The sequence below is a fragment of the Gallus gallus genome, chromosome 1, assembly GCF_016699485.2.
Source record: "Gallus gallus isolate bGalGal1 chromosome 1, bGalGal1.mat.broiler.GRCg7b, whole genome shotgun sequence".
Lineage (NCBI taxonomy): Eukaryota > Metazoa > Chordata > Aves > Galliformes > Phasianidae > Gallus > Gallus gallus.
The window spans coordinates 69,859,829-69,870,437 of record NC_052532.1 but is presented as its reverse complement, the minus strand read 5'-3'; the positions used below and the strand labels follow the sequence as shown (position 1 = coordinate 69,870,437).

The 10,609-nt window shown below is 42.7% G+C and overlaps 1 protein-coding gene across 12 annotated transcripts in view; it reads right to left on the bottom strand.

Annotated features, from left to right (window-relative positions):
- Positions 1 to 725: 725 nt before the first annotated feature.
- The window catches only part of PRR5 (proline rich 5), an 85,990-nt gene continuing 76,106 nt past the window's right edge, over positions 726 to 10,609 (bottom strand). For 11 of the 12 annotated variants that reach the window (XM_040697632.1, XM_040697656.1, XM_040697648.1 and 8 more), the window contains 2 exons: positions 5,333 to 5,471; positions 726 to 1,839 (listed from right to left, as the gene is read on the bottom strand). In XM_040697632.1, the coding sequence (XP_040553566.1) occupies positions 1,292 to 1,839; positions 5,333 to 5,471 (687 nt within the window). In that variant the 3' untranslated portion in view covers positions 726 to 1,291. 12 annotated transcript variants of the gene reach the window in all.

The following is a 10,609-nucleotide window of genomic DNA, read 5'->3' as shown; positions in this document are numbered from 1 at the left end:
TGATGCCAAAACTCGGGTGACTCTGTGCTCAGGGCACTTACACTGAGGAGTGGAGCCTCAGCCTGATTGGGTTTGAATTAACACATTCCCCACAAGAATTGTTCCTTGGTCATAAAATTTGAGACTACTGGGACATGGAAGAGATTGCTCATCTCTGCATAAAAGAAAAGAAGTATGATATCACTTAAGAGTCTTTGAGTTTCTGAGCTAAGAACCAGGCCCTGTTTCATCACTTTGAGGCCCATCTCTGCTGGGCAGCTGTGGAGGTGCCCACTACCTCCCAGCTCCAAAAGAGACACCTGGAATGGAATGACCTGGAGTGCAGCATTTAATGTGAAGCCATCTGGTCAAAAATCTGTCAGACATCAGGATTTCTTGTTCACGTTGGTATCACGTTTATCAATCCAGTGTAAAACTACCCACACACTTTACGTACATAAATTTACAGTATATGCATTATGGAATTCCTTTAAGAATATAAATAAATAATGGAGATGCCCACTGAGAGGCCATATTTTTATTTACTTAGTAAAAACAATTAAGTTGAACTCTGCTGGAAACTCTCCCTACTCCAGGAGAGGATGCTCCAGGAGTCAGCAGTGCACAGATTTCTTCAAAGTGCCATGTCTTAACACAGTCTTAAGAGCCAATTTCAAGACAACCCTCTCACAGACAGAAAGCACCAACCATGAAGCAGAATACAAGACATCAGGCATCGCATGACATCAGGTAGCACATTTCCATTTATTTGCCTTTCTTCAAGAACTCTTAACTCACGGTTGGGCAAAGGAGTGCATACAAGATGTACAAGAAAAGATTAAAAGAGACTTCTTTACCATTGTATCCTGTGGCATGAAGGACCACAGCCTCTGTTTTTTCTGTTTTTCTTTTTAAAAGGATAATTTTCTGTGCTCCAGCTGACATGTTACAGTCCAGAGAACAACCCGCCCTTCTACAGGAATCTCTTGAGTCACCTACTAGGTGGCATTACTGAATAAGACGCTGCCAGTTGTAACAGCAGCATTTTACCAGACACCTGTTAGTTTGTGAATTCCTATGTTTAGAAAGACAGTAAGAAATCAAAACGCAGAGGATGGGGACAGGGAGAAGTCATCGGGGTTTCTCCCCCCAGGCAGCCGATTCCTGCCTGCTGTAAACTGTTGTGTTTCTATACTTCAACACAGCTGAGGTCGTGCCCTAGACACACATAGTTTCTGCTCATGGTCTGACTCAACATGTTAGTAGCTTTCTTGTATAATATTAAAACCCAAGGCTTGTGTCCTGCTATCCTTCACAAGACGCTCTGTCTGTTCACGTCCACATTGTATGCTGATGATTTGGAACAGCCTCGGCCAAAATCAATAAAAATGCCTTCAGAATCAGAGTCAATTGACTCTAAAATCTGATCCACTATGTTCTCAGGGCTAGAAGAAGGAACGGGAATCAAGGAAGGGTCCCTGTCCAGCTCAAAAGACCTATGTGGGTCGTCCATTGAGTGGAAGTGTCCTTTTTGTTGCTCCACTGTGCTGAGTTTGCCAGAGCACTGCGCTGGCCCAGCACTGGACCGCTCCTGGTCTGACAGCAAGTTTTTTGTGGCTGTCATGGAGCTCTTAGAACCGTTGTCCATGATGGTGGTGAGGTTGGAGTACCCCTGGAGCTCCAGGCAGGAAGTCATTTCTGAAACAGAGTGTCTTCGGATGCTTGTCCCGTTGGCAGCCATACCCTCTGTTTCATACTCAGCTACTGGTGTCAGCAGTGGATTATTGTAGCTTTTCGATCGCACCACGGGGTTCTTGGCGAGGATGTCACCTGACTTGGAACGTCTGAAGAACCGCTTCTCTGTAAGTAAAGAAAGATCCAGAATAACATCTATGAAGTCTCCTGTTTTTGTGGTATTCATAATTATGAGTGTTCAAAATATAAGTCAAGGCCCAAATACTAAGAAGCTTTTCTTGTGTGACAGGAACTTCTTGAAAATAATATATTTTGCTGGTCTTATAGATCCATATACTACTTCTCTGAAAGGGTGGTCAGGCACTGGAATGGGCTGCCCAGAGAGGTGGTGGAGTCACCGACCCTGGTGGTGTTCAAAGAGCGTTTGGATGTTGTGTTGAGGGACATGGTTTAGCGAGAACCATTGGTGAAGGGCGAATGGTTGGACTGGATGATCCTGTGGGTCTTTTCCAACCTTAGCGATTCTATGATTCTATGATAGGACTCAGATTCCTAGCTTTCTTTATCATACTGAATGCCTCAAATCTATTTTAAAAATAGCTGAAGATCCTTTACAGTCATTCAATTTCAACTGCTGGAGTAAAATAGTAAATATTCCATGAGACCTGATGTACACTTGCAAATATTTTCTTTAAGCTGTGCCAGAAAGCCAAATTCTGTTCTTGTTCTGCCTATAGAGATCATCGCTAATTTCAAGTATTTGAATGCCATCTTTTAAGACTGGTGGCACTGATTTCTATTTAACTTCACCTCCACATGTGTTTTCGGATCCTCATCTCTTCAATCAAAACCAAAAGTGCACTGCAGAGACAGTACAATCAACCCACATAAGAAATCAGGGAACCAGACACCCACCCTGGGAAAAAATCTGATCTCTTCATATTTGGGGCATTAAGGATTAAGATACACGGTTTTACTAAATTATTTTGGAAAAGCTTTGATTCAAAGCATTGTTTGGAGGCTGCACAACGACAGAACACCAATAGTCTTTGGAAATGGTCACTGGAGGGCAGTGCTCACAGCACCTTACTGGGAAACAGAGCTGCACTCAGCCCAGCAGAAGTTTTAATGATGCCGTTGTAAAACCAGTGGGTTCTTTCCAAAGAATGAACGGCAGGTGGCAGCAAGTAAGCACGAAGATCCTCTACCCGTATTTTAGGGCGAGAGCGTTTTCTGCAGCTAGATCACAATTATCATCATGAAAATGTTTTGCCTATTTCATTGCTCTGCCTCACTCATTTGTGCAAAAAATAAAAATGTGATGTATCTATTGGGTCACACTTCCGAAGCTTTCTCCCTGCCCCTCACACTTCCCATCCTCATGAAAAGGGCATGGCTGGAGGAGGGAATTGGGTTATAGTCTGGATGTCAACTACAGCCACTGAAAATAAACGAAAAAAATTGCTGGAAGTTAGGATGCTTAGAATATGTTCAGCTCCAAACTATCACATTCCCCTTAACAATGCCTTTCTCTTCTACAATTACACTTCCATGCTTACCTGGACACAAATGCCAACCACACAAGTTAAAAAGTTTCTGTACTTAAGATTGCAATTTACAGTTGCTTCAGCTTCAGTAGTAAAATCAACTGAGCCAAGTTCATTTGGGGACTTTTTCTTTTTGAGGAATTTTACCTGCCACACAGAAAAGGGGCAGCTTTGCTACACGAACTCTGACTTTTTGGTCACACCACAGTTTGGCTGGAGGGGAAGGCTGGATATGCTCACTAGATGGGGAAGAAAAGGATCAGTGGCTTTACCAGCCCCACAGGAAATATATCATGGCTTTCAATCACACTGGAAAAAACAGCTGGACAAGACTAGACCTCTTAGTTTAAAAGCAGTGGACACTTACACTCTCAGCTCCCTTGGATTCAGGTTCATTGGCCAAAGCCAAGACCTATTTAGGGGTACTCCTACAGATCTACATCACACACTCAGCAAGGCAAGGTGCCCAGTTCAACAAAACCTTTCTAATTTCTGCTGTCATACAATATAGCATTTATTTTCTAATAAGCCGTTCCCTTGGAATTTTATTCTGAGTGTATTTTTTCTGTCCTGACATATAAGAGCCTTTATTCAGAAAACAATCTAGGGCTCTGTTTAATGGCAAGTAAAGAAAACCACAAAGTAGTAATCCTGAGCCATTTTCCATAAATAACTGGCCTCTATTTATTCACATAAAACATATTTGTTTCTTAAATGCATACTGCAACACAAGCATTTTTCCATTCAGCTTCAGAGGAAAATCAGCAACCAGACAAAATGGACTGTACAGAAATCACACAATTTAACTTATTTACTCCTCCATTTTCTCTATTCAAGTAGGCCATCACAGTATTTACATAAAGATATTCGAGTACTACTACCACATTTCCTTGTTGACTTACACTGGTAATATCCCCTTTGCAATTTCAACTGATTGCATCACTCAGAGGGATTTCCAAAGGACCTTCCTCTTGGCCTAGTCTTGCCTTCACATAACAGAGCACAGGGAACACTAGACAGTTAGAAGGGACTCTGCCATCAGGAAGGATCATTTTTAACCACTTTGTTTTTTATAGGTGCCTATGTATGTGGCATGTAAATAGCACCTCTAGCAGTGAGCATTCAGCAGCCTACGCTGACAATTTACTCCAGCATCTAACCAGTGCAATGTTAGAGACCTTCCCTCCCATGTAATCTGAATTTCTCTTGATATGTGCACTATCTTCTTATCTTCCACTCTGCAAAGACGTATTACATATTTGAAAGCTTATCACTTTGTCTGTTCTAAATTCTCACTTTTTCCTGCTTTAAATAACCTTGTAAAATCTTTGCACACTAGTGAACACACAATACTCAGCATTCTAGAAATTGCTTCTTACTTCTTCCTCTCTCTGTCCATAAGGCATCCTGTGTTAAAACTCAGTCCCTAAAAGGCAGAATGGAAAAGCAAAACACACTCCAGATCCAAAGCTTTAAAGCAGTAAGTGCTGTTTTCATCTTCTGCCACTGCCAAATCATCGTGACTTTGCATATTGCATGACCTCAGAAAAATAGCATGGTCATACTGCTCAGTCTCATAGAACCACAGAATCATCAAGGTTGGAAAAGACGTCCAAGATCATTCAGTCCAATTGTCCACCTATTACCAGCACTGCCCACTAAACTATGTTCCTTAGTACCACATCTATACTTTCTTGAACCTCCAGGGTTGGTGACTACACCACCTCCCCGGGCAGCCCATTCCAGCACCTGACCACTCTTTCAGAGAAGAAGTATTTCCTAATGTCTAACCTCAACCTCCCCTGGTGCAACTTGATGCCATTCCCTCTAGTCCTATCACTCTTACCTGGGAGAAGAGGCTGACGCCCACCTTACCACAGCCTCCTTTCAGGTAGTTGTAGTGGGCAGTATGGTATCCCAAGACTCCTCCAGACTGAACAATCCCAGCTCCCTCAGCCACTCCTCAAAAGGACTCATGCTTTATTTCCCTCACCAGCTTCATTGCCCTTCTCTGGACTCTGTCTCCTCACATGCAGGCCCTGGTCCTGTGTGGACTAAGCTTTTGGTGATGCTCTCTGTGCCGTGTCAAATCAAGCTGCAGTTATACTTACCCAGGATACAGGAAGAGTGTGTGAAGGGTCCATCACTGGAATACAGACCATAGGTGCCCAAATAAGGTGAAACCACTTTCTGGATCAGAGATTCCAGTTTCAAATAATCTTCAGTCACACCTTTTGACTCATGAACCCCCTGGAAGAGAAACACCAACAAGATGAGCGCCATCTCCTCCCACCACAAGCTTGCCTTGTTGACCACAGCAAGCAGAGAGGCAGCACATTCAGTAAATTACACAGCCAAGGTAAACTGTAATGTGATAGTTTTTTTTTTCTACAGCTGCTTCATCTGACTGTAAAGTCAAGAGATGTGAGTTGAACCAGAGACTCACCATGTAGCACTGCACAGATGCTCAGACGGAGGCAGTAACTATTTTGAGGAGTTGAAAATGCAGGCTTTTAGAAGTGGCCTGGCTAGTACAAGAGCACTCTGGGATGATGGAGGATGAGGTCTGTGAAGATCGATTAGACCAGCCCCAGAGTTCTTGTTATTTGCAATCCTGTACTGACTTCCTGAACGACAGATGAACACTTGCTACCAAACACTGCACCTGCAGCTGGTACCACACGGTGGCACTGCCATGTAAGTAATGCAACAGGGTCAAGGAAAAGAGGAAACTGACTCTCAGAATTATTTCTTCCAGGATATTGTAAAAAAAAAACAAACAACCAAACCCACGTCTACAGTGAAGGGGTTTATATCTCCTTCCTCCTTCCTTCCTTCTACTTGCCAGTGCAAGAGAGGGAAAAATCAATAAGTCCAGGCAAAATTCACCTTAAAATTAGCAACTGCATCAATCCCCTAAAGACAAAACCCATTGCCCTTAGATCTTGCCTCTGCAGTTCCACTCACAAATGGGCTTATAAGGCAGAGGAGGTGACAGGCAAACATTGTAGATCTACAGTCTCCCTTCCACTTAATATATCTGCTCCTGTGCAGAGCACAGCTCTATTTACTCATGCATAGGATTCCTCATCCTACCTAAAGTGTACTCTCCTATGTACATGTGACAGATCTTGTTGCACCATTAAGATCCTAAATGCCATACCCAATGGGAATTCTTGAATTTAGTTGGATTCCAGAATATTGTAAAAAGACCAAGAAACAACATGTTGAGATAAAAGCCTCCTGAGAGCCAGATGCAGATCAAATGGGTAGAATTGCAACACTTCCTTCAGTACGTGATAAGATCCTGGTGTTCTGGATATATTAGCTGCTCAGCGTGATTCACCAAACAGTATCTGCAAATGTGCACCAGCCCACAATGTGTCTGTGAATGTTTGCTTCACCCCTTGGCTGCTGCACGGCCAGAATGCCAGCTGGCACTCCCTGACAGAAGTTTATGAATGGAAAACAAATTAAATCCAGCAGAGGGTACACAGAATCTCGATTCTAGTTCAGTGGGCTTTAGATAATGGCTAACAGTCTTCGGAGATGTGCTATGTCCTGTCAAACTTTCAGAGATTCACAAATACAAAGATGAACACAAGTGCATATGCTGTGAATCTGAAAGCTTGCAAACACCAAAATAACTGCAGAATAAACCCGTAACTACCTAACCAATTAAAACCAGACAAAAATAACACAGGAATAATTCAGAAGGCTTAGTGAAGATGCATGTATTATTTCTAAGTTACTGAGGCCTGCACCAGGGAAAAGGTTTCAAACAGGAGGAAGGCTACTTTTTTTGATACTGAGATCTGCTTCACCTCCTGTCCTGGTGGGATTTAGCCAAGATCTTTCCAGTCCTCACAAAGGTAACTTGCCTTCTACCCTAACATTCATGACCCCATCTCACTCATAACCTGCTGACAAAGATCAAAACATGAGGCCACCCACTCCAGGTGCTGGTTTCAGTTACCTCAGGAGCCAGTTTCCTAAATGTGAAACATAAAACTGGTGGAAAGGCAAGTGATATTTAGCATTGCCCATAGCCAGAATTTGAGGCTTTATGTACTTTTCTGCCACTTAGGTATTTTTGGTGGAAGAGGGCAGCTAAAACATCAGCTGTGGAAAATGAAACCCAGTAATTTGCTAGTACCATGCTGCCCACAACATAACCCTGAACGCTAGCAGAACTGAGATACCATGTGACTGATAAAAGCATCCTTGCTCAGTGGCATCTTAATGCTGCCAGATTTCCTATCAGTTTCACACGCCTGAATTCTTGGTTCCCATGGCAGCTATTCATAGAATCACAGAATGGCCTGGGTTGAAAAGGACCACAACGATCATCAAGTTTCAACCCCCCTGCTATGTGCAGGGCCGCCAACCACCAGACCAGGCCAGTCTTCCTGAAGGCAGCTCCCTCAAGCCATAGTTCAGAAGCAGTCTGCAGCTTCTAAGAGAGCACACACAGTGGACTTCACACCACAAACTGGGCATGTACAGAATACGTCAAAATGGTGTTTCTCTCCCATTTCTTTCTGCTGTGGTATTCAGCGACAAACTTTTTCCCCCAGGCCTCCATTTAGCTTCTGGTGGAGGTTTTAGGATGGAGCAAAGTATGTTTAGAAATGCTTCATATATCTATACAGATATCTATATATACATACATAAATACTTACACATCTGTCTACACAGATATGTATATCTACAGGAAGATCTGTAAATTCCATTATAGGCCCTTTGCCAAATGTGTAGGCAATTGTGCTGATAATGACAAAATCAGCTTTAGATTAAAGCCAGCCTGTGACTGTGATCCATTTCACAATAGTTTCTGAGAAATGGATGGAAGGAATTCCAAGTCACCAATAAATTAGTGTTTTCCTGTTACGTTGGCAACTCATGGTTCCTCTTAGATGGACTGCTTGACGTCTTAGTAGACTGACATGCCACTAAGTAGCAACAAAGCAGCAATCAGATCTAGCAGGGTGGCTCTTTAGCTTGCAGGAAATTATATCATGATTTGGAGGAAAAAAAAGAGAACTTGGAACATTATCAGTAAAACAGAGGCTCTAGCCTTACCTTTAATGCAGTATTTGCTCTGCAGTCATGCAAAAACTTACTTTAGAAGATAACTCTGCCCTTTCATGAACTCAATTTCATTTTAGCAGGAGAGTTTCACGCTTCTCTGAAAGCATTAGATGTATCTATTACCTCATTATCTTTAAAAGGACTACAGTGTACCATTTTGACAAGTCCACCCTATTCCCAAGGCATGGATAATTGGGATTTGAGTCTTGAATGTGTGAATACCATCACAAACAGGAAAAGTTTGTGCTCAGCATCCAGAAGGAGACGTATTTCTGCGTATAATACAGTATCCAAATCCCTGGCTTCATTAACCTATAATTAAAACACCTAGAAACAGAGAATGGTATACAGCAGTCTGAAAGCATTAAAGTGACCTTATGCACTCCTATTTTTGATATATAAAAATATATCCTTAAGCACTCCCAGAAGGGTTATATTCACAGAAGATCACTGGTTATTGGTAGCTCTTTTAGGAAGTTCCTGACTTCCCTGCTGTAGCTTGCCCCATCCACGAGCCTGCAGTCACCAGCAGTGACCATGTCATCCCATTGGGACAGAGGCACTGAACTACTCAGGTTTCCATCGCTGCCAGTGCAGCAAGCTAACCACAACTCCCACTGTCTTTTTAAAGGTCACAAGGGCTTCATATGAAACCACAGGGGAACAAATAGGTGATAAACTTACCTTGGCACTGCTAATAAATGTTCAGAAGAACGGTGTGGGGTTCAGCAAACTAATAGATAGAACCGACACTTCCAAATGAGTACTGCTGATAGGTTGGTAGATCTCATTAGGACAACCTGGCTAAACTAGAGCACAGTTTTAGGCTTCCCATATTCCTGCAAGCAGATGCAGGACTTCTTATGGAAGAGAGCTGGTTTGTGAAACCTGACGTGCATCAGAAAGGGAGCTGCTTTTGTCTCTCTCACTTCTCACCCCAACAACTGGACGCAAAGCTGCATGTCTCCTTTTCACTGGTTTTAAGGTTCAGATTGATGCCAAAATCTGTACTGTTTATTGGCAGAAAGTAGTAACAAATCTCTACTGTTGATAAGGAAGACTGATAATGACATACAGCCTCTCAGGACCAGAGGCCACAGAGCAGGCTGTAGGAATTTCTGCACTGTTGTCTCATGAACTGCAGCCTGCTCACACATCCTTGCTAGCACAGCAATAAGCAGAACAGAGATGAAATTTTCTTCTCAAGCACTTCTACTGGGAAGAGCAACCACAAGCAAAAATATGGTCTATTTATCACTTCATCCAACCTTCTTGAAATCTTAGGGGTTGCTGGGTTATGTTGGCTAAGAAATGGCTTATCCTAAAAATCCTGCAGTGCATCACCCTCTTGATAGCAGGCAAGGTACCAGATCAGAGAACTGAGCATATAAATTGAAATAACTGGAGACAAAAATGCTACAGTGAAAGCTGTCATGTCCTGTGCTTATCTGGCACACCTAAAGGGAATGTCTCATGCATGCCAAGATGGTAGGAACAAAGCTAGCTGCTGGCTGTTCTTTTTGCCTCCAGACTCTCCTGGATGTTTTTTTGTTGATGCTTGGCTCATGTTATTCCACTTAGATATCTTAGCTGGATTTCCACATGGCCATCACTCCCTCATACCCAGCTCCTCTTGATTCAACCATCAGCTTCATCCCATTGCCCCCCACTCTCTCCTAAAATCCCACGTTCATCCTCAGTTCCTTTTTCAGACCCTGCGCAAGCTCCCCACCATCTGCTGGGCTTCTCTGCGGAGCCCTCTGTATTCATTTTGACTGCAGGCTGCTTCAGTACTGGACTAGTGCAACTTGGCCAATATAACTTCTCACTCATCTGTGCGTGAAAATATGCATAAACAACCACTAACGCCAAACCACTTCTAAGTAACCAACAGAAACTGAAGAGTTTTGCTCAGAACTTATGAAAGGTGACAGGTTCTTTACAGTTTCCAGTTCTGACTAATAATTTCCACCACTAGGAGCACCAAGAAATGGAGGTCTCAGTCAGTTGCTTTTCATTTCTCTCTTTAGCTTAGTATTATAGTAATAGTATTAGTGTAGTAATTGTATTATAGGACCATTTACCTAACAAATTATACATGAAAATATATCTCCAGTGTCTAAGTGTACCCTAATGCTGACCTAATGGGCTGACTACTTCAGCCCAGCATGCAAATGTAGATATGCTCAAGTGTACTCTGGTCATTGATTACACAACTATAGTACTCTTAAATTCAGCTTTGATGCTTCAGCTGATCAGCACGTTTACATGAATAAATAGTGCTGTGGGAGATTGCC